The sequence below is a fragment of the Pseudochaenichthys georgianus genome, chromosome 6 (assembly GCF_902827115.2).
Source record: "Pseudochaenichthys georgianus chromosome 6, fPseGeo1.2, whole genome shotgun sequence".
Lineage (NCBI taxonomy): Eukaryota > Metazoa > Chordata > Actinopteri > Perciformes > Channichthyidae > Pseudochaenichthys > Pseudochaenichthys georgianus.
This window is the reverse complement of record NC_047508.1, coordinates 32,728,778-32,756,355: the sequence shown is the minus strand read 5'-3', so window position 1 is coordinate 32,756,355 and position 27,578 is coordinate 32,728,778. Positions and strand designations below refer to the sequence as shown.

Sequence of the window (27,578 nt, the reverse complement as noted above, 5' to 3'; positions counted from 1 at the left end):
TAAGAGAGGAGAGGAGAAGAGAGGAGAAGAGAGGAGAGGAGAGGAGAGGAGAGGAGAAGGGAGGAGAGGAGAGGAGAAGAGAGGAAACTGAGTTATAACAAAAGCAATAAAGGGAGACCACCGAAGATTCAAAGTGTAACATTACAAGAGGAGTCATAACCTCTTCACCTACCAGATGCTCGGGTCCAGCTCTCCTTGGAGGTTGGAGTCAAAGTCGTCACGCAGCACAGCATGCTTGCCATGGAGCTCCACTACACACACACGCAAACACACACACACACACACACACACACACACACACACACACACACACACACACACACACACACACACACACACACGCACGCACACACACACACACACACACACACACACACACACACACACACACCATATGCTCACAGTTAGACACCGTCTGTATGACACTTTGTCCTTTCATGTTTTAATTACCTGTGTGATTATAATATCAACAGCATGTCATGAAAAGTAGACTCACCAAGACTGGGTCTCAATGGGGACTCGGTTGGAGCTGAAACAGACGGAGAAGAAGAGAGTAACAAGTTATAAAGTGGCATCATCTTGAAAGTACTTTACAGGTATGATCGGATGTCTCTGACTCCAGATCAAGAGCTTTAGAAGATGTATGGGCTTTTATGATAGTATATAAACAAAAGTAAATGTGGTGACTACAAAGACTTGATCTGTGGCGGAAATGGGCCTATTCTCAACTCCTGAGTGAAACAAACTTTCTCTGTGTCCTGGCTGCTGATCTTAATTCCTTTCAATAATGAAAGGCTGGGCGGCCATGATTAACGGTTCAATGCCAATTAACCACCATCCACCCCAGAGGCACCAGTGTGCCGTAATCGGTGGCCACCGACGAGCTAACACACTCGACCATCAATCTCTCCCAGGGGATGCACAGCTCTGAGAGGAGGGAGGTGAATGCAGCGGGGATAGAGAGTGTTAAGACTTAATGAATCTAACATGGGTTTAAAAAACGGATTCAATCGCTGAGAATACCTAATAAAATACAGACTTTATTCACATTTTAGAAAAGTGTGTTTGGTGTGACCTTTGAGCTGGAGAAGATGGAGGAGTTCTTACATTGTGAGGTTTAAAACTTAATAAATCAAACTGAGGACATCGTAACAAAAAAACGATTGCTTCAGAAATTGAGAACTTCTTTGAATGGCCGTATTAGAGAATTTGAGTTTAACCTCGTTTCATGATCATCCACTATACAGCGGCACAGTGACCTTAGTGAACGTGTCAGCCTTCAATCCCTTCGAGCTTCTTTGCTGTGCTCTGTGTTTTTTCTTAAATCAGCCGTACTCCAGACAGAATAGAGGGATAATCTGTCCCACTATTCTCCATCAGGGATGAGTCTGCCCACCTGATAACACACACTAAGATAACACAGGGAGGACTCAATCAAAGTTTCGTTTCAAGTTACTTATGACTTTCCTTTAAACCTTACAGCAGTTCTAACATTTCTCTGAGAGAGGGGCTTACAGTTAGGAAAGTCCACCCAAAACCCACTTATAAACAACGGAATCTGAATCAAATGAGGAACGGATTATCCCAAGAAAAGGTTTCTCATTATCGCAATGGCTCTGCAAATGTCTTTACTTGGAGCTCAAGCCTTACTTTCGTTAGCTGCCCTATTTTCTTCCTATTTGATCCGAATGCCGGGCACTTTGGAAATGGATTTACTATTCACAGAGCGCTGGTAAAGTTTCATGCTGACGGCAGAAGTTGGCGTCTTAGCTGCCTGTGACAGAGCTGGGCGGTTCAGTAGCTGCGAGGTGGGCCCTGATGCTCAGCTCCATGGCTGGAGCTCGGGCTCCACGATGAAGCCCATTAAAAGCAGATCAAAGGGGCCTCCTTCCTCCCTCTCTTACTCTCCCTTCCTCACCCCCTAATCCCCAAATGTCTGCTGATTTAAAACATGTTTAGAGGAGCTATCAATCCCAGCATGGGGAACCCTCTAATGTTGCTTGTACCTTATTATCATTCCTAGGGTATAATACAAATGTAATTCTGATGTGTGCTCATTTTACACGTTAAATATTCAACCTGAGAAGAGCATGTACTAAAACCCCATTGCTGGTAATCCACCCTCTTAAACTGACATACAGTAATACATGCTTGGTTGGTATTCTGCTCTCTACAGTCTGTCTCTTAAACAAGCCTTTCTAAATCGTTCTCAGTCTTTCGAGTGAGGCCATTTGGCTGGAGAAAGCCCAAAAGATTTTTTTTGGGTGGATAATCCCTTCAAGCTTCCAAAAAGGCCTCATTTACAGCTTTCTTTCTCCATGCTTCATCACGCTCTCCTGCTGTCTTTCTCACTTCCTTTCTATCCCAATCTCTCCCTCCTGCCCAACCCTCCACCCGCACCCATTCTGTCTCTCTCTCTGCCTAACCCTCCGCACATCGGGAGCAGACAGTGGCGCTCATTTCACTTGGATTAATCCCCTCTCACTTTCTTAAAGACTTCAATTACCGCCTCCTCTATTTGCGGCTCATCTCTGCTAATGCCTGTATCTCCCTGGCCAGGGCTTATACTCATAGGCATGCAGAGGGACGCAAACATGCGCGCACACACACATGCTCCTTCCACAACTGACCCACGGCCGCACACATATAAACAAGAGCAACAAAAACGAGGGGTATCTCAAAAGACTGCACCGACATTGGAGGGTGCTGATGAAGAGGGTTGGGGGGATACAAGGGGGGACTAAATGAGCCTAAGCTTTGGCAGACTCAGACATCTCGGGACAAAGAGCGCAGGGCACAAGTCATGTTAAATCTTCTCTCCCTCTCCTCTCCATCTTCCAGCTCTAATCTCCTCTCGCTCCTCGTTTTCTCCCCACCCTGTAAACTGCACCCACTCTTCCAATCTCCCTTGTTCTCGTCTCCTTTGCTAGTTGTTCCCTTCGTCTGACTCACATCCTTGACGGCCTGAACTGCGTTTGAAGTTTACTTGCTCCCGACTAACTGGCGGTTGCAATTACTGACTCACCAGGACGCAGGATGTTGTTGTTTTTCATTTTACAATGACTAGAAATAAATGCTTTCTCCAAGGTCAGAGTGCTGCCACTTCAATGCACTCAGCGCAAACCAGAGTCTTTGTGTGGGCTTCAATTGGGATCATTACAATAATCATAGGTGAGAGGAGAGCGGCAAAGAAGAAAGACTCACTACTATTTTCCAATATCCGTGTTACCTTTTACGACAGTGTTTTTAAGTAAAGGTTGAGTGGAAGGAAAAGGGTGTTTGTCTTCCCAATACAGTGCGTTGAGGAAAATGCTTATTTAGCACGCAATTCTTGTGTTTTGTCTTTATCTCGTTGGAAAACATCTGCAGGCTCTAAATCTATTAGAGATTATGGGAAGCACAGCGTATAATCTTCCTTATTTTTGTTATTTCAACAATAAACAATTAAAAAAAAGCAAAAGAGGAATATGTCTACTTCTCTGTGTAAAGAGAAAAGTAAGAGAGAAAGGAAATAATTGAGAAACGAATGGAAGGGAAGACAGTTTAATAGGGGAAGAGATATAGACTAGATAGCGAGGTCTCAAGGTTTCTTGCTGGGGAGCCATGAGGGATGGCAGTGCAGCCGGCGCTCAGCCAGGCGAGCAGGCTGGCTGGCAGACTGGGTGGGTGGCGAGGAGGTGGGAGAGGGGAGGCCACCCGTCCCTGCTCTGCTGCGCTGTGATCCAGCGTCCCTCAGGGAGCAGTGGACTGTTTGAGTTATACGTCCCTTTAATAATCCATCTGGGGTGCAGTGCAGTCGGCCAGGCCCATAAAGACCTGATTTATTCCCTCGCTGGAAATGAGGGGACCTGGCGATAGCGAGCAGAAAGCAGGGGCTGCTGGCCCTGCTGTCAGGAGATAGAGCTGATGGACGGCCTGCAGCGCCATCGAACACCCACAACCACTCCACCCTCCAGCACAGAGCCCCTTCCCCTAGCCCACCCCTACCTCTCCTCGTTGTCCGCCTGAGCATAATAAGTATTTCTATGGTCGCTCAGTAGGAGCGGAAATGTACTTCTGTTTCATCCTCCTGCCTGTCTGTTTGCATTCTTGCAGTCGTTTAAAACTGTGGTGGTAATTTACATTTTGTCGCATGATGCTTTAACACATTTCTAGGAGCCTGTCCAAACAATTTTGCAATGCGCTGGTTGGCGCCACGCACTACTCTGTTGCGTTGTGCATTTCATTCGGTTGCAGCAGTATTTGTCAGACACCCATTAGTGGTGTCTTCTGAATGCACAAGTAGGAACAAATATGGGCAGTTTTTCTTTGCTGGTTCTGAATAGAGTAATGGGGTGTTGTCAAAGCAGACTGGGAGGATGAATTGAAGGTTTAATGAAGCAGAGGGGGAGCAGTGTGTCTGGGACCAGGCATGCTCACAATTGCTTAAGTGGAAACGATAAAACAAACAAACACTCAGTAAACTTTCAGGAAGGCTTTCTGTTACTTAGAGCAAAGTGCTGCATGTCAGATGTAGCAAAGTGAGTTAAAGGATTATACCTTTCCTCTTCTTTCTTTATTCTTAACTCTCTTATTAACATGATCATGTATATCTCCATCTCTTGATGTATCATGCTAAGCTCAAATGCACCCTCCTCCAGGCTAATCTGTCACAACTCTTGAGCCTGGCTGATCAGCCCTGATTGCCTACTTATTTGAGCAGCCTGCCCTCTGTTTCCCTCCCTCTATTCCTTTCCTTTCTGTTTTCCTCCTTCCCTTTTGATCCTCTCTGGATCATAACCCTGCTTTAGATAGCTTTCATTTCCCCAACCTTTCAAAGCTTGAGTCTTAAAGCACATGCACTTCTGAAGTGGCTGGAGCTGGCCCTCTTTGATTCCACTTTGAATGCTAATGCCTAGATTTGAATTAACTTTGCTCAAAGCAGCTTGCACTCTCCCCGCCACTGAGACAATAGCCTATTTGATCCTGCAGAAAGGAAAAAGTCTACAGTCATCTGCCTCACCCACTAGTAAGTCGGACTTTGCTGAGGAACACAATAAACATGGTCTCTATTTAGTTTTTCACCAGGTTTCAACAGGCTGTTTCAGGCTGCGACCCCACGAGGACGAAACCGGCTAAACGCATAGGATTAACGCAAACGCAATCGCAAACGGCTTCCGTCCACATGCAATAATTATCCGGATAGTGTCTGCCCACACGAGACCGCTCCGTTTAGCTCCAACCGCTGGAGAAGCTGCAGTACATATGCAGGAGCCTCTACGTGGCGCTGTAACTTCCTCCACAAAAGCAGCGAAGAAGCATGGTTGTCATGGTTGCCCTTCTGTTTATTCTCCGCGGTGGGGGCCGAGGGAACCGGGCAGAGTTTTTCGCCAGTCAGCGTGTATTAAAGTTGAAATCTTCCGGACAAAATTATAAAAGTGCCGGTCAAAGGTCTTCTTTGTTATTTATTGAGCTTTAAAACAAATGAATAACGACTCTATATAATATAATGATAAAATACACGGAGCCTCTCTTTTTCCTCCTTCTCTTCGGACAGCGTCAGTGTCTGTCTCATGCAGCAGCTGATCCAGTAATGAGTGACCCGGCCGACAGTAAAAAATAAACATATTTATAACTAGTTTAGGGAGTTTGAGAGGTAATTAAAATAGCTAAGGGTGATGATCTGACTTGAAGTGTGTGTTTTGCTGCAGCGGGAGGAGCTGTAGGTGGGCAGAGCTGCGTGTCTCCGTCCTGTCAGCCTCAGTGTGTTTGCAGTTTTTAACGCACCACAGCCACGTTCGTTTCATGTTTTCATGTGTTCCCTGCTTATTCCATCTTCATGTTTTTTGGTAATCTGCACAGCTCTTTTGAAGTTCTATGTTGGCTTGGAAAGAGAAAAAGGAACTGACTACGGTGAGATCAATGTGGAGGAGAAACATGAAACGTATTTCAAACAATCCGTTTCTGCTTCCTTCTTTCTCTCGTCTCTCCTCGGTCTCCTTTCGCCTTGTGTTGCCCGCGGCATGTTCGTGTGTCATTTGTTATTCAGATTTCCTGGCGTAGCTCAGCAACAGAAAGAGCATTGCATTTTTGGCCGTCAAAGGAAATAGCCTACAACAAGGTCGGCCCCCGCTCCCATCTACTCTTTTGTTAATGATGTTTAATCACTCCTCTACCTCTTTTTAACACTCAAATCACCTGCAATTTATGACCTTCAAGATGCTCATTACTATTATCTTTTCATCCCACCATATGTGTCCTTCTACCCCCATCTGTCCTTCAGCATTTAGACAGAAACGGTGATTACTAAAATAAGTAATTTATAGCTCTACATTGCTTTGCTCCTATTTCCCCCTTATCACTTTCACCACCACACCTGTCCAGCTTCTAATACCTTCTCTGCAGAGGATAGTTGTTACATTATTTCATCTGCCTGCTTGTCCCCTCCCAGGCCATGTAAGGTCTCCATCTCTGCTTCCAAGCTTGTCTGCTATGAGTAGCTGTGTGTACGAGTTATCCTGCAGGGCCTTGGCATGAGACAACCAAGAGACTGTTGTTGGCTGAAGATAGTTCGGTTGCAGAGGGAGAAGACTGGGGCAGTGTGTCAGCGGCGGTGAGAGGATGAGCTCTCGGCAAGGAGACGGAGGAGAGTCGCCTGGTCGCTCTCTCTCTCCCTCTGTCACTCTTCCAGGCCTGACTGAGGGCTCTCTGCCCCATCTTCTCCAAGTGGCACTGAGCCATTAAGTTGTGCACTCTCTTCCTGGCATGTGCTACGATAATCGACAGTGTCTCAAATGAACTGCTGAGGGACACACTTGTTATGAAGAGTCTTTAGAGACTTGCCACAGAGGTTTTTCTTTTTTAAATAAAGACCATGTCGAAAAGCAAACATGTTGTTGTCTTTCCCCTGAAACCGTTCGTGAAAAGACCCCAACAGCAGTGAGTGTACATCTCTACTTTCAGCCTTTGAGTCACATTTGATCTACAAGGAGTAGTTCTTGAGTAAAGGGGAGGCTTCTTTTCTGTAAACAAGCAATTATACACACTCAGCATGCCGAGTGGTGCTGCACTGTCTGTCAACAGCTACTTAGGGCTGTCACTGAAAGTGGATGTAAGAAGTGTCGGCCATAAAGCGTAAATCTCCGGCAGAGAGAGTGAGGGGGAAAAAGCGGAGTTTAGCATAAGCTGAAATTAAGCTGGCAATATAGGACATCCAAATATCTCTGGCTGTGGCTGCATCATTAGGCAGAAAGAGAGCCAGGAAGGGCTACAATGCCACTGTCATTAAGAAGCAGCATATCAACCATTTCCTGTCATCCATATGCTGACATCTGTGCTTATGATGGACAGTAATGGGACGTGAGAAGGGGGTATGGTATGTATATATGTCGGTGCACATGTGTCCTTCAACATACAGTATATGTCTATCCTCGTATGAATATCTGCCTGATGGTGCAGTATATGCACATTCCTCTGTCATTAAGGGGGAAGAGGCGTGCATGTGTGTCGTCTGTGCTGATGCTACTCACCTCCCTGCTCACAGAGCTGCTGGGCTAGAGCATCCTTAAATAGGATCTGTCCTCTATGTGTTGCTGTGGCTCTGGGAGAAAGAAAGAGAAAGAGAAAACGATCATTAAGGCGAACAGCACTAAGGACACAATGTAATGGTCTGTCTGATCAATCGGCACAGATGGCATCGTTTCCAACCAAACCAAAATGTGTGAAAGCAATCTCCATAATAAGGACATTTTTTGAAGTTCAACATGAGGTGACTTTGATTTAAAAACAACAACAACAAACCAGCTTCTAAAGGCTTTGTACATGTAGGATAGGATCATATTTTGAGCAACAGTGAGCATTCAACTGATGAACAAAGTTAGTGGTCTTGTTTATTTCGACTATTTGACATTTTAATATCCTTGTGTTAACAGGGAGTTTACTCAAAACCAACATATTTTCTTCTCATACAGTATCTATCTGCCATGCTGTTCTCTTGCATGTCAGTGTAAATGTAACTGTATGTTGCGTGCTGAATGTATAGCATGTCATATACATTTACTCCCAATGGCTATGCAATGCATAATTCATTGAAACTTGAGAGATCTTTAAATACTGTATAGAGACTATTATAGCTCGTTGTGCAGTGGCATCTTTTACACAGACGCAAATAGTGTTCTACTGTACTCTATCATCATATCATATGTAGGGAGAGATTCTTGTTTAAAATAGAATTATATTGGTAAAGATGCACACCAATAACCTGCAAAACATTCAGACCTGTTAATAATAACAACAACCAAAATACTAAAACGTATAATCATAATAGCAATAACAGCGCAGTTGTTAATGTCTATGTATGTATTGGTGGATAGCAGTAAAAATAATAAAGTGTGAATGCCAGAAACAAAGGTATCCCATAACTCTAACCAAGGGGAGATTGGGTGGATGTGAGTTTGAAATCTGCAGCAATTTTCAGAAAGTCCTTGAAATGGGTTGTAGAGGGGAAATTGTAAAGTTGTACAGCCTCAAAGCCCTTTGTAGCTCCCTATAGTCAGTGGCGGCAGCACAAATTGGATTTGTAGCGGCCTCATGAAGGAAAGTTCTGTACGAGGTGAGACAACACCACATTGTTAGATGGCTAGTAAAGGCCGTATTACACCTCGCCCACAGTATAACCTGTATTTCCCCCATTATACACAGAGGGAAACAAGTGGAGTGGGAGTGAAGTCTAAAACATACAATATAGAGGATAAATATCTGAGCTATGACATGTCTCCTCATTGACCACTTGAAGTATTGTCTGGCACTCGAATTTGGCTTTAACATCCACACACTATGCGTGCCACCCTCATACAGTGAGAAAGTCCCTCCAAGGAGCACTTATGGAAATAAAAGGCCTCTTTTCTCGGCCACTGCCATGTAAGGACACAGTGTTGTCTGTTCGGGGTATTCCCAGGATCCAGAAGCATTACACAACATTTCCTTTCAATCAAAGTCAAAACCAATAAAGTAGAGCTCTGAGTAATGAGATTTCAAATTCTCTATACGACAAAGTTAATGGGAGCGATTCAGCGAGTTGTGTGTGGTGCCACACCCAGTCAATATATTGAACATTACAACACAGTCCGAGAAGAGAAAGAGAGGATTATAAATAAGCTTATGGGGCGTACACCATATAATGGCTGAGTCAGTGAGCCCCACACCCATTTTGCAGACTTTCTTCTTCTCCCGCTTCATTTCTGCTTCTTCCCCTACAGTCCCATGTGGATTTAGCCGTGCACCTCCCAGCTCCACCCCACCTGCCATGCAGACTCAGGCCTTTCATGGGTGCCAAGGCATTTACACGTTCATCTCAGCTCATGAATAATGAACAGGCCCTCATCAATTAGTAAAGAGCTCTTGTGGCTCTGCAGAGCTGGGGAGAACACGTACTTAATTACACTCATATTTCAGAATTGGGTGAAAACTAATTTGAGTTTGGTATTTATGAATAAAAGATGGTGCGCAACGAACAGCGGGTGGTGATGTAGAAACAAGGTCCTTAAATATTTACTAAACACAGTCTTAGCTCAAGTTCACTAAAGAGATTATGTTAAGTGCCCGGGGACAGGTGGCTCTGTCAAAGAGCACGCACGCACGCACACGCACACACACACACACACACACACACACACACACACACACACACACACACACACACACACACACACACACACACACACACACACACACACACACACACACACACACACACACACACACACATACCATGTATACATCACTTCAGGGGACATTACATTGACTGACATGCATTTCCTGGAGACTTATCCTAACCTTAACTATAACCAACACATGCCTAACCCTTACCCTAACCCTAATCCTAAACCTAACCAAGTCTTCACCCTAAAATTAATGATCCCCCTCATGGGGACCTCCAATTTGTCCCCATAAGGGAGGCGAGTCCCCACACGTGACTGTGTGAACAGATTTAGGTCCCCAAAAGTATAGTAATGCTAGGCCACACACACACACACACACACACACACACACACACACACACACACACACACACACACACACACACCACACACACACACACACACACACACACACACACACACACACACACACACACACACACACACACACACACACACACACACACACACACACACACACACACACACACACACACACACACACACACACACACACACGTTCTCACTCCCATCCCGTCACATATTGACGGACGGTCAGGGCCCCTCCCCGTCGCTATATTACGTACAGGGTACCCCTTTCCCGTCATTTTCTACGGGCAGGGCGTCCCATAGACCTTCATTGCGGACAGCGGACCCCTTGACCGTCAGGTTTCTACGGGAAGGGCGTCCCATGGACCTTCATTGCGGACAGCGGACCCCTTGACCGTCAGGTTTCTACGGGAAGGGCGTCCCATGGACCTTCATTGCGGACAGCGGACCCCTTGACCGTCAGGCTTCTACGGGAAGGGCGTCCCGTAGACCTTCATAATGCCTATTTTAAGGTTCATTTGGCCATTAAAATGCGTTTTGATCTCATTTTATGCGAGTAATGAGTTTTTATTTCTGATTATTTGTGCAGTACATGTACATGATGTTTAGTTTGCTAGTTATGACGAAGATTACTTCATGAATGTGTACACATTCATGGTTGCTAAGGTGGTTGCTATGGACGCTGCAACAGCTCCCAGACCACGTGATCAACAACAATGGCTGTCCTTTGTGTTATTCTCGGTGGAAAAAGGCCTATTTTATGGTTCATTTGGCCAGTAAAATGCGTTTTGATGTCATTGTATGCGAGTAATGAGTTTTTATTTCTGATTATTTGTGCAGTACATGTACATGATGTTTAGTTTGCTAGTTATGACGAAGATTACCTTACGTCTGTGAGGAAAATGCATGGGGCTCAGAGCCTCGTATTTTTAAATATTTTTTTCCTTCTAATTTGTTATTCTTTTCAAAATAACACACTGTTATTTACTCACCAATAACATACAATTATCCTTGCTTTTATTTATTGGTTTAATTCCATAATCTCGGTCTTTTTTGGCGTTCGTCAGGAACTGAATTTAAAAATAAAAATAACCGGAAACAGACGTGGGCATTTCGAGCGATTACCCAAGATTCTCAGCTACGCTGATTGGATGTTTTAGCCGCAATGCATGCTGGGATTTGGTGTTTATATTATATGAAATCCGGAAAACATTTGAAAAGACTAAAATAATACTTAATTCCGAGTGCTCTTGCTTTTCTCTTTGAAAGTCATCACATAACGGCATTGTAATACACGGTTCGGCTGCATTAAATATTACAGATCTGCCGTAGTTCTTTATTTATAGCGCCCTGATGATGAGACCTATGGAAAAACTGAAGAAATGCCGCCGAAACTGAATACTTGACGTGGATCATAAATATATCAACAATTAAAAAACTTCTCAATTTCTCTTCACACAATACGTCTCCTTGCAGTATAAACACTAATTCGGCTGACTTTTACATTTGATGTAATTCATAGATAGGTTATATTTACACCATAACGGTGCACAGCTGATAAAAAAGGACTGTAGTTTTTAAAGATATTACTGATTTGAATTGGATTGCATTTTGAATGTAAGAATGTAAATACTGCTTCTGAAATAGTATAGCAATATGCTGTAAAATTATGTGAAAGCATGAATAAAACTACACATCTTCAGATGTTGTACATAAGTGTCTGTGTGTACCTTGTGTGCCTAGTGGTTAAAGCACGTTATTGAATTATTGTTTTTATGTGTTATATTTGATTAAAAAAATATTAAGAGTACATATACTTTCATAGGGGGAAAGTAGAAGGTCTGTGATAGAAATATAGAATATAAAAAATCAAGAAGATACTATAAGTGATCTCTTCAATAAAACAGTTTAGTGCAGGATGTACAAAGATATTAATAGGAGGAGGTGCAAAACAGAAAAACGAATTAACCTTTATTTAAACATTAAATAACAGATTACGGTCTTCTTTTAAATAAGAAAAAAACCTTGGGGGTATCTATCTACAGATAAATACAAAGTACTTAACGTCTAATATATTGCTTTCCTGCAATGTTAACTATGTTGAAGCACTTATTTTAACTGATATTACACATATGGATTATACTCTTATGTATGTAGATAGAATAAGAAATGTGCAGAATATGACAGTTTAATGGTGGAGGTACACACATATTGATAGATGTCTTGTACTGCACTGTTGAGGGACCTGTGACCGACGTTTTTCATTCATTTCATAACTACACCGTAAGTTGTGTAAATGATATGTCAATACACCTTTAAAATCTTGAAATCTTGAAAGGGATGTGCAAAATAGCCATAATATATAGTCTTTAATGAACTATTAGTAGAGAATAACGAGTAATTAATATACTTTATTACTCGTTTCCATTAATGTCAATTGCAGATACATGTTTAGTCTTCTCAAGCACAAGTATCAAATATCTCTCCTGATTGTTGGCACTTGACAATCACCTTATCTGAATTTTACTCAGGTGTAACTAAAGTCTGATTTAAGGGTTGTTTATATTTCACATCATTAATCAGAATCTGCAAAGTAACTCAAATAAATGCAGTGGAGTAAAAATACCAGGTTAACCTCTGAATTGTAGTGGAGTAGAATTACAAAGTATCAATGAGCTTTCATGTGGGTATATTAATGCTATATATTGATGCTGCGCATTATGGACAGCGATTTTTATCCATTTATTAATTATATGTTTTACATTTGATAACACCAATGTGTTTAATACTGGCAACTTCTAATTGTGGGAAAACGAAAAAGTTCAGTAGAGACGTCCCATAGAACATTTTGCGAAACACAATAGTGTAGTGTGTAGTTCTGGGGGGGCGATGGATTCCAGTTTTGGATAGTCTGGCGTGGTTTCGTTCCATTTCACACAGCTGTTTGACGCTGTAACCTTGGCGCACTGCCACTCCAACATCCAATCCCAGACCTAGAAGAGTAATCACGGGGACTGTAGTCCTCAACGATAGCTGGGGATTCTGGGTAGTGTAGTGTCTTCGGCCGTCCTAAACTCAAACATTTTGACAATCGCAATGATGCTCGAACTGTCCCTTATAGGCCTACGTCTGTTTCCGGTTATTTTTATTTTGAAATTCAGTTCCTGACGAACACCAAAAAAGACCGGGATTATGGAATTAAACCAATAAATAAAAGCAAGGATAATTGTATGTTATTGGTGAGTAAATAACAGTGTGTTATTTTGAAAAGAATAACAAATTAGAAGGAAAAAAAGATTTTAAAAATACGAGGCTCTGAGCCCCATGCATTTTCCTCACAGACGTAAGGTAATCTTCGTCATAACTAGCAAACTAAACATCATGTACATGTACTGCACAACTAATCAGAAATAAAAACTCATTACTCGCATACAATGACATCAAAACGCATTTTAACGGCCAAATTAACCTTAAAATAGGCATTTTTCCACCGAGAATAACACGAAGGACAGCCATTGTTGTTGATCACGTGGTCTGGGAGCTGTTGCAGCGTCCATAGCAACCACCTTAGCAACCATGAATGTGTACACATTCATGAAGTAATCTTCGTCATAACTAGCAAACTAAACATCATGTACATGTACTGCACAAATAATCCGAAATAAAAACTCATTACTCGCATAAAATGAGATCAAAACGCATTTTAATGGCCAAATGAACCTTAAAATAGGCATTATGAAGGTCTATGGACGCCCTGCCCGTAGAAGCCTGACGGGCAAGGGGTCCGCTGTGTCCGCAATGAAGGTCTATGGACGCCCTGCCCGTAGAAGCCTGACGGGCAAGGGGTCCGCTGTGTCCGCAATGAAGGTCTATGGGACGCCCTGCCCGTAGAAAATGACGGGAAAGGGGTACCCTGTACGTAATATAGCGACGGGGAGGGGCCCTGACCGTCCGTCAATATGTGACGGGATGAGAGTGAGAACGTGTTGCGCGCGCACACACACACACACACACACACACACACACACACACACACACACACACACACACACACACACACCACACACACACACACACACACACACACACACACACACACACACACACACACACACACACACACACACACACACACACACACACACCAAATGATGCAAATACTCCACAGTAAAGGTTGTGCATTTCAGTTTAAAAGTATCAAACAAATGTACTTTTTAGCAACAAACATAATAGGACTTCATATTCCGCAGTATGGCGCCTGTTGAACTTGTGTTATTGAAGAATTATAACATATTTCTATTCAATTTAATAATGCATAACATCGTAACAAACGTGTACATTTACATTCTGTTGTTAATTGAGGTGGAGCCAGGTTAAAGTATTTCAGACTGCTGGGTTGTTTAATCTTTTACAATGCATCACATTTTCAGTTTGTAACATCTGAATCCTAAACATATGTACATGTAGTGGAGTAAAAACATAACTCATAATATTAAAATAACTACATTTTTACATAAAACTAATTAATACACTTATGCAGAAGTGTCCCCCAGAAGCACTTTCTCTTTCTAATGATCTTGTTGTCCCTCCTTCTAATAAATACAAAGACATCTACAAAACAATGACAGAAGAGTAAATTCAGTCGGAAATTGTACTTTCCCTTTGAAGTGTGCGTATGTTTGAGTAGTCCGACTATGTGTGACTTAATAACGTGTATGTACTTAAAGCAGTAGCCAGGAGAGGGCATTTAGTCTGAGCCGCAGAGTGTGTGATCAGCGCAGCGCGATGCAGCGTCTGTCCTGCCGTCACACTCCAGCGGCTCCTCAGCGTGTGTCTCTCATTACCATCTCTGCTCTGGGAGCCACACACACACACACACACACACACACACACACACACACACACACACACACACACACACACACACACACACACACACACACACACACACACACACACACACACACACACACACACACACACACACACACACACACACACACACACACACACACACACACACACACACACACACACACACACACACACACACACACACACACAAAGAACAGCACTGATATACACAAAACATTTATTGAACATCTAAATATTAATTTGACTTTCTTTGGGGGGGAAAAAAGCAATTAAGGCCCTAAACGTGTTTTTTCTTCTCTTCCTCTCTCCCTACTTTGATTCAAACGAGGGATCATTTATCTTGTGAAAATAAGTGTCATCCGCTCCCCTCTCATTAGTGTAGAGGAGCACATATGAGGGATGGGAAAGAGAGAGAGGGATTGAAGGAGATGAGGGAAAAAGGGGAGGATTTGAGTGAGAAATATGGATACATAGAGGGGGAAGGGAGAGGGCGGGGGTGGGGATTTGGTCAGTGGAAATAGAGATGGGGGTTAGATGGCCTTGTCTTTCAAAGTCCACAATGTGCTGACAGAAAAAGCCAGGCATTCGAGGAAAGGCAGAGTATGATTCCACACACACACACACACACACACACACACACACACACACACACACACACACACACACACACACACACACACACACACACACACACACACACACACACACACACACACACACACACACACACACACACACACACACACACACATATATGAACTTTAACATGTATGCAGATGGACAGGCTGTCACTCAAAGAGCTCCCAAAAGGGCCTGGAGTGGGTAATTACCAAGCATGTCTTCCATGTTAGATTACATGTTGCTGTCGGCCATAAGCATCCCTCAGGAGCCAGTTTGACAGCTCCCTGCTAACCACACACACACACACACACACACACACACACACACACACACACACACACACACACACACACACACACACACACACACACACACACACACACACACACACACACACACACACACACACACACACACACACACACACACACAGCGCGGGGAACACTGACGGCTAATTTACCCTATAGCTATACAGTATACAGTGAATGCGGTTAAATATAGTGAATGCAATCTTAAAGATTATAGATATACACTGTATTTTGACTAGACAAACCAACTTTTATAAAATAAATGTACACAATGCTGGTAATAAAATAGTCTCCATCCATAAAAACAATTATATCTGAAGGAGGAGAACGCACACGCTGCTTTACTCTTATTCACTCATTAGACATCTCTCCCATCCCGATCTTTAAATCCCAATTAAAAGCACATCTTCTCTCCCAGCTCACTCGGCTTGTTTGTAATCATGATTAACATGAGGAGTTTATGTGGGGTGCAGTTTCAGTCACCAGCACTGATTTGTTGCATTGGGACCTAGCCCTTTAAATAATACACTCTAATTGGTTGATTTATCTTCCGCTTTGAGGACCAGCTGTGGAAGAGCAATCAGACACAACAAGAACCAGTATGGAGAGGCAGGAGATGGAGAAGTGAAGAAAGGACAATGAGAGAGGAAAGACTCAGAGGGAAAACAAGAGCCCACAGCTTCAGTGATAGAATATAATATACTTTATTGTCTAGCCGGGGCAGGAGAATTATATTTTGTATTTATCTCCAGAAATCCACTGATCATTTAAGAGCTTTTAATCAAATGTGTAGAATTTCTTGATATGTTCATGCCAAACGGGGCCTGGGAAGGAGTCAGTGGCTTGGTGGAATCACATTACCTCGTCCCCGCACCACCCCTCCCTCTGCTTTTTTCAATTAATTAACTGAAAAAAGCCTCTTGGAGAACATGCACATTTAATGAAGCGCCACAGAGGAGGGATTTGGGAGTTGTTTGGCAAATGACCTGCTTGTTAGCACAGGTTCACAGACCTACGGCTCCAAATACAGCCAGAAGAAGCGCAGGAACTGCTCAGCCAGGAAGAGCAACTGACCTTGAGTACAGTCAGTGGGTAATAATCAGGGGCATTAGGAACACAAGGGCAGTTAGGCATAATATGTAAATAATAAAAAGAAAGCTGGTTCTTTAAAAGCATTTGATTTAGTATTAAACCCAGCTTCAAAAAATAGATATATGAGAAAATCAGTGTTTAAAAATCCTTTGTCTTCCTTCCTCAGTTTCCCAGCGAGGGTCAAATTAGGACAAGAGGGGGGGGGGGGACAAGAACCTGCCATATTGACAACACTGGAGAGATGAATCCCCACAACAAGCCTGTCTGTATTTCATCTATTGCACATTTGCAGAAACAGACCAACCAATCATTTCTCACAAGATACATCTGGGCCAGACCCTCCCTCCCCTGAGCATGGATCATTTTGCTGCATTTATAATCAATCACTTTCTCTTTTTCAATATCTGTTCCCTATTTCATCTAACATTGATAAGAAGGTCACTGTCCCAGCAGTGAGAGGGTGACCTCCTGATGAGAGTGTGTGATGTTGGTACAGCACAGGTGAGCAATTTGGTGTGTATCGATCCGAGCACTGCAGTGTAATAAGCATGTATATCTGTGCGTGTACATGTGTGTGGCCTCTGTGTACACAGGTGTGTGTTTGTAATTATAGGGGTCACAGACCGTCCCTTGGGAAATAAGAGAATATCATAGATGCAGAATACTCTGGGGTAAACAGCAACAGGAGAGCGGGTTGTTATCTCTTGAGGAGTGTAGGAATTGACCTGCTTGTAAAAGTTTGATTTACTGTTAAAATCTGAAAAGATTTAAAACTGTAAGACGGGTTAAAAACACGAAAATGGGAGATATAAGAGTTGCTGTCTTATATGTGAATGTTTGATATATGAAAATTGGAATTATATGGGCAGACTTTGCCGGATTTGCAGCTCTGGTCGGTTTGAGGAGAAAAAAGTGGATGGGATTTATGTGGTCTGTCATTCTTCACATTTCTACCCCAGATTTTGATCTACAATGCCAGAATGTGAATACCTTGAACCAATCATTCATGTTCCCTGGCCCGACCCCTCCAGTGAATCTGTCACACAGCCACAGGCTACCATTGAGATTTAATGATGAGCCGGGCTCATTAACCAGTGATCTTATGGTAAACCAGACCAAAAGATTGACTTGAAAAAAGGAAATCAATGGTGAAGACTAATAACGGGAGAGATAAGGTGCTGGGTGAGATAGGTCACCTGTCAGTCTGAACTCTGACCTTTGATCTCTGATTAATATAAGCAGCCTATCATCCTGCCTTTCAGAAACACCAGACTGCTGAGATTAAGAACACATTATTCTCCTATAATTCAAAGGTCACCACAGATTTTAATTGATTACTTTATTTACGATTGAATTGTCATGTTTCAAAAAAGGACACACCTGAATATTTTGCGAGTATACATCTTTACTGCAGGGCCCTGAATGATCTGTTGTTGGTGGGTTCTGACTTTTTAGCAGAACAAATGTTGGTTATAGGAAAAACATGCCACATTTATTTATGTAAAAAATTACAAACAATACTTAAAAAGCCTTCATGTTCTGATACAGATGACATCTTTGTGTTTTATAGTTAAATTGCATGGATAAGAGTTGGTTTAGAGCTCTGACCACATTACCGTAGTGCATGTTACACAAAGCATAATAACAGAAGAACAACAATTATTTTCAATGCCATCTAACAAGAGAGGAGAGTGTTGGAGCGCTTCCTCGTTTATTGTTCTCCTTGTAATACTGTAGCTCCTACAAGTTGCTTCAATCAGCCTATTGGTCTCAAAGAGGAACAAATAGTCATTGTCGTAGTAAATTAGTGTTTACAAGTGAATGCAAATATACACACATGCATGTTCACACACACTAACACAGCATGTTATGACATAAAGGAAAAGTGTGCCATTAGATATGCAGACATCCGACTCCTCAGGGATCACATGGAGTAATTAAAGCAATATCCAACCAGGAAACACTTGGCGTCCCACAGAGAGACAATGCTACAGCTCAAAAACACATCTCACGCGCACACACACACACACAGTCACGCGCACACACACACACACACACACACACACACACACACACACACACACACACACACACACACACACACACACACACACACACACACACACACACACACACACACACACACACACACACACACGCACACACACGCACTGCCTCGAGGCTGTAAGTGAAGCAGAATAAAGGCAAAGAAAGGACGAGACACCCCAGTGCATCTTTGGATTTGCCAGAGGAAGCTATTAACCACTCTCACCTCTGCTAAGTGCAGCATTCAGTGCATTATGTAGTGTGTGGACTGTCATGTCTGAGCGAGAAGCATCAAAAGTGGGGCACAACTGGGTTTGTTTGCATTTTGTGTGGAAGAAAAGGTTTGCTCCCGGCAAACAGTATAGCTTCACTATGATAGCCGCACCTCGTATCATATTACTGCTGCAACTAATGATCACTTTAATTGCTGATTAATTGATTGTTTTTGTTGCTTATTATTTAATTATCCATCTCAAAATAAGGTCAAGGAATATAACTTAAATAGCCCCTTGTCCAAAGGCAAATGTATTCATATTGTTTTGTTCACAGCAACCCCAAACCAAACTAATGTGTTATATTGTAATATTATAATTAGTTGTGTGTGTGATAAGAAAGAGAAAAAAACATGATTTAATTTGATTGCGAAAGCTAGAACAAACTCTGTTCATGCTGGCTTTTCTGTTTTCTTTTCTGTTGATTGACTACATCTAGTTGGAAGACTGTGATTAGTTTCACTTAAAGGGATAGTGGAAATTGAACCCCAAATAGTTTCGTTTTAACTTATATACAAGCATAATTACGTACCAAAACAATCACACCTGATTAAGAATATATAATAATTGCCTTACGCATGTTAGAAGCACTTTATTGCAGCTTCCCCGAACTTTTTTAGAAACGAAATGATCGAGTCAGCCAAACCGGAAGTGAGGAAAACTCAGGAAGACGAAACAATAACAAACCATGGCGTCTATGCAGAATGAACGTGGAAGGGCAAATATACCAGACAAAGAAGAAGGATTGTACGAGGTATCCAGTGATGATAGCGAGTCAGAAACATCCTCTCGGCTTTCCTGCGAAAATGTAGTTTTAGGAACTGAATCTGAATCCGGTTCAGTAAGCGACGATGGTGAGAATATTGAGCCAGACGATGGACCATTACGTCCTTATTTGTTCGAGCCCGAGGTGATGGAGATAGTTCACGGCATGGGCAATGGCGAGGATGACCAGGACCAGGCGCCAGATGATGCACCCCTACGCACAAATAATCTTGACTGGTAGGTCCCTAAGCATAGCTCACGCTAGGCGCTATATTATATATTGCAAAAGTTGGCATGCATGCACTGTAGGCCTATGGCTATGCCCGAGGATGACTGCATGTAGGGTACATTTCATAACATACCAGGGTCAGGTTCACATAAATTATCTTGTCACATTTATTATTGTATATGTAACAGCCTTATGGGCATTAATTACATGAATACATTTAAATGAATTGTATACTATCATGATATACAGCTAGAGCCAATCGGTCTTTTGACGTAGTATGGTCCTAATCCTAGGCTAGCCAGGCTGCCTGTCAAGTGTAGGCTGTACTCACAGTACTGTTAGTCTATCATGTCTATATGATGACTGTAGTGTACACATTCGACACTGTGTACCGGATTATCGGATGATGAGGCCTCCGGTCGCCTAATCGACAGGCAATAAATGGCGTTGTACACAATGGTACAGGCTAACGATGCATTAAATCAGCCAGAAAACATAATAAAATACTCGTGCCTCGTCCAATGTTTGTGCCCGTCTTCCTTTGTTTTCGTCATCACCCGAAGATTCCCGAAGAATTTCGTTTCATTGAGAGGGCGTGGTCGGGAGCAGTAAAATTGAAAATAAAATGAAACTAGGCGCATGAAATAAAAAAAAATTGTTTATTATGCTTATTTTTAATAAAAATACACAAGTTAAACCCAAAATTCGCGGATTTCCACTATCCCTTTAAGGATGCATTTGTTTGTGTATCCTCCCTGTTCCCACACCTCTCCTTCTCTCCTTTCCTCTCCTCCAAGGCCTTCCCTTCTCTTTAGGTGGAAATTTACAGCCGGCCATAAAATGAGTTCTTCTGGATGTCCATGTCCCTGCACTCTATCACACTCCCGCTAGTGATCTGTTACCAGGCACACTCCCACAATATCGCCCATAAAACTGCTCACAGGCCTCATATTAATGCAGTGGCGGACCAGCTGCAGCCCTGCGAAGGACATAAGATGTCTGTGGCTTTAATTTAACACTCATGGACACTGCCTGGGGAAAATGGTCCGTGTATCAATCAGGGTTAAAGTACTATGGGCAAGGGCAGGACATTCCATCATTTAGATTTTGCAAGATAAATCTCATCCCTGTAGCACCCATAATTATAACCTTTTGGGACTATTACAGTAATTGAAATCATTTATATAAAGCTGCACTTCTTGGGAGAGTTTCACTTGAACCAAACAAGAAGGAAATGTGACACACTTGACACTCGTCTGATGACATCTCAACCTCAAGAGAATAATACTGACAGGCCGCGCTCATAAGGGCCTCGCCTGTTGAATTCCTCCTAGCTTCACGTCACAGAACCGAGAGACGGCAGCTCTCGATACGAGGATATACCGGCGGAGATAGGAGCTGTGAACTGGAACAGGGTGCAGTCGAAGTGTGTGTGTGTGTGTGTGTGTGTGTGTGTGTGTGTGTGTGTGTGTGTGTGTGTGTGTGTGTGTGTGTGTGTGTGTGTGTGTGTGTGTGTGTGTGTGTGTGTGTGTGTGTGTGTGTGTGTGTGTGTGTGTCTGTAAGGAGCAGTCTTGAGCCAGCTGGAGTGTGACTGGCTGACTTTGATAAGGTCAGCCGCAGGGGCCCCTATTGTCATACAGCCGTGGCCCCCTGCCATCGCCACTGTCATCAGCACTGGCACACTGCTGCTCCGTGGTTCACACACACACACACACACACACACACACACACACACACACACACACACACACGCACGCGCACACACACACACACACACACACGCACGATCCTCGTAAGCTGACACAAGCTCAACAGTAAATGTGTTTGCTGGCAGACAAAAAAGCCAGTAATTCTGTTTGGCTCCGTGGATATTGTCTAAATGGCAGCTCCACTTCAGCAAATTCCCCAGCTGAATCCTTTTCTGTCAGGCTGTCCATAAAAGTCTCAGTCTATCGTGTCCCTCCAGGAATTCATTGAGGGATTTTAGTGAGCTCTGCCAAGATGTTTAATTTAGTTGTGGTTTCTGTGAGCATTGATTTGCAATTTGCAATGTCTTTTAAGTTTTGTGAGACGATGACGATGTAATAAAAATGAAAAAATAAGGGATTAGTTTGCAGTTTGTTTTAGCTATCCAAGCAATAAATGATGATAAAGGTGTTTTCATTCTTAGGTTTAATTTTAAAACCATACTTGGCTATTTGTGAGAATAACTCGAGTCACATTTATATTTATTACACTGTCTGTGGCTGAGTTTCTCAAAGACGTTTGTGTTGTGCTGCTGTGACTTAGTGGAGTCCTCCCTTTTCCTCTACGCGTTTACAGCAACAGCTGCTAATTGCATTTTGAGTGATAATCAGGATGAGGCTGTAAATCAACAGCCTAGAGAGAATTAGAGGGGAAGAGAGTTAAAGGATGTTTCTAACAAATAGAGGCGGAGAAAATGATGATGAGCAAAAAGGGCGAATGAAATTGAGAAAAGGGAAATTCCAGCGCTATTCTGAAATTAATTAAGCTATATATTGTCCTACTTGGGCCATTTAAATAACATGTGAACTTCAAGGAATCACAGCGAGAAACATGTTCACCAACAGATAGGTTCAGTCACCTGCAGAGTCTGTTGCAATGGGAAACACATCCTGATTAAGACCCTCGAAGAAGCCATTGTGCCTTACTGATGGCTATATGTAATGGCACAGAGCATAATGTGAACCAGATTTCTCCATAAATTGTGTGAGTGTGTGTGTGTGTGTGTGTGTGTGTGTGTGTGTGTGTGTGTGTGTGTGTGTGTGTGTGTGTGTGTGTGTGTGTGTGTGTGTGTGTGTGTGTGTGTGTGTGTGTGTGTGTGTGAGAGAACCACACCCATCCTCCAAGGAAGGGTGGATCTGTTCAATCGCTCAACATTTTTCCAATGAGAAGAGGGACCGAGTCCATTAAATGAGAGGATGGGGATATTTCCATTAATTCTCAGCATTGAAAACACACACACACACACACACACACACACACACACACACACACACACACACACACACACACACACACACACACACACACACACACACACACACACACACACACACACACACACACACACACAGTTGATTACCCTGAACTTTAAGTATAATTCAACTGAAAAACCAATAAAAAAAATGTAATAAAAAAAAATATGAATTAAAAAATAATTAATTAAAATCAATAAATAATCGTTTTATTTCGATTATGTTGTTTTCATAATCGTTGCAAGCCAAAATCGTAATTGCGATTAAAATACGATTAATTGAGCAGCCCTAACACACACACACACACACACACACACACACACACACACACACACACACACACACACACACACACACACACACACACACACACACACACACACACACACACACACACACACACACACACACACACACACACACACACACACACACACACACACACACACACACACACACACACACACACACACACACACACACACACACACACACACACACCTGCCACTGCAAAGGCCACGTCAAGCAAGGTATTGAGGAAATGACAACACACACATGCTCACGCACACATTATCTCTGTCCCCATTTGAGCCTCTTTCCAGTCATGCATGCTTCTTTTTTTCTGAGGATGGCCTTACCGCATCCTCTCTAACAGAGAACTCACCCAACATAATGTCAGCTGATAAGCCTCACTCTGGCTTACTGGGTCGATATGCAGCCCCACAACATTTGAAACGGATATCATTGTTACAGTTTACGACTTCCATGTCTGGGTCAGACACGTGGCAGCTGTAAAGATCCTGATCCAACTTATTCTCTCTTGGCCATTCTCTTTTGCACACACACACACTCTCACATGACTTACAGGAAGTTGACGCAGCCGGTGCCAGGCGGGGGGGCGATCCAGACGAAGCTGAAGCTGGTGGAGGGCTGGTGGCTGACGTGGGACGCGACAACACTGCAGACAAACTGAGTTCCACCAAACTGTCGCTCGTGCATCACACCTGGAGAGGAGAATGCGACCAAAAAGGAGAGACAGAAAGTTAGGTGGAGTGACTTTATTGAAAAGTGTGGCTGTCATCAAACTACTTATTTAATACCAAAGATGTTCCTATCTTAGTCCGTTAGATTGGTATGTTTTCATACAAAGTACAGTTTGTGTCATGACTGCTTTTATCTTAGTAAAAGTTACATTAACATTATGAAGTAGTCCCATTTATAGGATAGTGTTTTTATAGTGTGTGAGTGGTGTCATTTGTCTTCATAAAATGCATCGTCAGAAAACCCCACCCAAAGACAAACAAATAAAACATGACTCTGGTGCAATGTTTAATTTATGGTCTCTTGAATTTAAAATACTGCTTGTTGGATGCCAAATCCCTGAGTTTCCTAACGGCGGACTTTAAAAATGTATCCACACTACCCTGCTGCACACTCAGGGTAGCAGTTTGTCATTATAAAACAAAACAAGCGAGAATACTGATGATGTTCACTGTGATGGATTACCGACAGTAGCTCCGTCTGTTCAGGGATGTGATATACAAAAGTGAAATGAAAGTCACAATCAAATACAAATGGTTTCTACGCAAGACAATTTGCAGCAAGGTCAAACTTGCTAAGACAGTACAAAATGAACATCATAAAATAACAATTCTTATAGAAAAACATCTGGAGAAGTCTGAAACCAATGCATTCGGTGACTGACCAATGAATGAAACCAGAGAGGCACAAAGACCTCACGTTTTAGACATTGCATTTCCACCTTATCCTATCCTTCCATTTGCTTTTCATTCCTTTGCTCTTCCACCTGAACGCATGCCACTTTACTGATATTCTTTCCATCCACTGGCATCATTCAGTTTGTCTCTTTCCTATTTCCTCCTGCCTCACACTCACTTCTCACCTACCGTTTCTCTTCGGCTCTGTTTTCCTCTCCTCTCCTTTCATCATTTACTTTTTTCTAAACCCTCTTCTTCTTTTCCTCCTGCCCTGGGAGCTGACACTACATAACGGTGCTCTTATTAATGAGGGTCTGTGTCCGGCTATGATTGCACCGATGAAATGACATCATGTCACACAATCTTTCCTTCATATCACAGAGGGCAAGGCCAGGACGCCGCCATGCTCATCAATCACTGCTCAGACGTGCAGAACTGTTTAATTATTTACTGTAACTAAGCGGCGTTTTAGTGTTGGCGGAGAGGGGTGCAAACTGTGCGGAAACTATTAAGAAAGACTTCAACTGGATGCATTTTCACAGACAATGCAGAACAATCTGAGTACTTGTCATGCTTCTGCAAGTCTAAGTCATCGCATTGTGGTCCAGCGCTCACCAAAACAACATTTTCAGCCAGTTTCAAAATGTATTTGATGTCCCATCTGTGTATAAAGATGTGCTCTGAGCAGCAGTGCTTTATTGGCTGGCCTCTTTTTAACCTGCAAACACAATCCTCTCCTCTCCTCTCCTCTCCTCTCCTCTCCTCTCCTCTCCTCTCCTCTCCTCTCCTGTCCTGTCCTGTCCTGTCCTGTCCTGTCCTCTCCTCTCCTCTCCTCTCCTCTCCTCTCCTCAATCATAACTCAGCTCACTATAAAGCATAATCAGCAATGATTAATAACATCGGAGCTTTAATATCTCCTGAATCAATGTGCAAATCAATATGCAAAGACTTTATGTGCATGTGTGTGTGGTTCAAAACTAATTACTCAAAGAGAAATAATTACGCCCATTTCTGACAGTAAGACATTTGACCTCACAGATTGCATCCATAAATACACACATTGTTGACAGCGCCATAAATGGTTCTGTTTAACTCACCAGCTGTGTGTGTGCATTTGTGTGTGTGTGTGTGCTTGTTTGTATTAAAATATATGTTGATGTGTGTTAGGCACAAACAAACCTAGTTATCAAACTTAGAAAAACAACCTTTGTTTCTGAAATGAGCAGCATGTATTTATTTGTTTACCCTGTGGGGTTAGCAAAGGTTTTCTTGTTAATGTTCTCTTTATGTACACAAACATCAAACTCTTTAGAGTTCAACTGAATAATCATTAAAGCAACGTGATTTAAGAGCTTTCACATGAATACAACATGTTGTGCCATTACGAGCGAGTGCATGCAGCGTGTGGCCCAGTGTGGCAGATTTACGAGGTGTCAAGCAACGCAGCCTTTTACATTGCTAAGGAGCTGCTGGTGTGTACTAACATACTTGGATGTAATCACCAATAGTACCGCTGTTCTCCAATCACCTCTCGGCCTCAACCTCTCTGTGTAGTGACAGCGATTCACTCTCCGCAAACACACACACACACACACACACACACACACACACACACACACACACACACACACACACACACACACACACACACACACACACACACACACACACACACACACACACACACACACACACACACACACACACACACACACACACACACACACACACACACACAACTGTCTCGGGTTATTGCAATGTTGTTTGCCTGGGCAAGATCTCCTCAGCACCCTATCTTTAACTCCGACATACAGAAAAGCAGAAATTGCTTCAGAGCTCTTCTAACATGGCATTCAGGCAAGCATGCTTTGACATACCCATACATCTTTCTCTCTTTTTAACCCCCTCTGACACAAAAGAGTGCCATTTCCAGAACAATTTCCTTGCTGATGTGCCCCCAATTTACTGCGGCAAACAAGGCCGTCAAGACAAACAGTGTTTGGCCCTAAATGTCCAATCTTGTGGCAGAAGAAGAGAAAGAAAAGCGTGCTATGGTTCTTTCTCACCACATTGCCAGGTTGCAATTTGAGAATCCCCGCAGATGTGCATAATACAAGCTTAGCTCTCGTGGCATTGGAAACACTATCTGGAAAGCTGCAAAGACAAACAGAAAGAAAGTGTGCTGATGGCGTTGAGCAGCAGACTGAGCAGGGGAGATAGAAAAAGGGGAAAGCAAACGAGCTGTGGATGGTGTGGACATTGGGAGAGAAACAATGAATCACTCATTTAAAGGAATACAGCACCTTCATGAAAAGTGTTTTAATTGTAAATAGAAAAAAAACCATTTAATACAACCCTAATTAATTTACCACAAGCTAATGCAACTGAAACAGAAAAATATACTTAAACTGAAGGAAGTGAAAACAAACGGAATTCAATATTCAAAACAAAATCATTAGCATAACATGTGAGAAAACTTAGGAAAATAATGAAAAGCAGCAGACAGAGGGAGGTGGAGAGGGAGAATCTGAGGATGTGGCTCAGGAGGAGCAGAGAGCAGTTAGGCTAGGCCGAAGATGAAAAGCAGACTGATGCACTCCAGGACACAGCAGCGCTGGGACTTGACACTGCTCTCAGGATTTCTAT

General features: G+C 42.8%; 1 protein-coding gene across 2 annotated transcripts in view; it reads right to left on the bottom strand.

Moving 5' to 3' along the window:
* LOC117448084 (reelin-like) overlaps positions 1 to 27,578 on the bottom strand; it is a 96,757-nt gene that overhangs the window by 36,380 nt on the left and 32,799 nt on the right. For both annotated transcript variants that reach the window (XM_034085189.1, XM_034085190.1), the window contains exons 3-6: positions 24,080 to 24,218; positions 7,509 to 7,579; positions 497 to 529; positions 173 to 251 (exon numbers count right to left, since the gene is read on the bottom strand). In XM_034085189.1, coding sequence (XP_033941080.1) covers positions 173 to 251; positions 497 to 529; positions 7,509 to 7,579; positions 24,080 to 24,218 — 322 coding nt within the window. The remainder of the gene's footprint in view (positions 1 to 172; positions 252 to 496; positions 530 to 7,508; positions 7,580 to 24,079; positions 24,219 to 27,578) is intronic.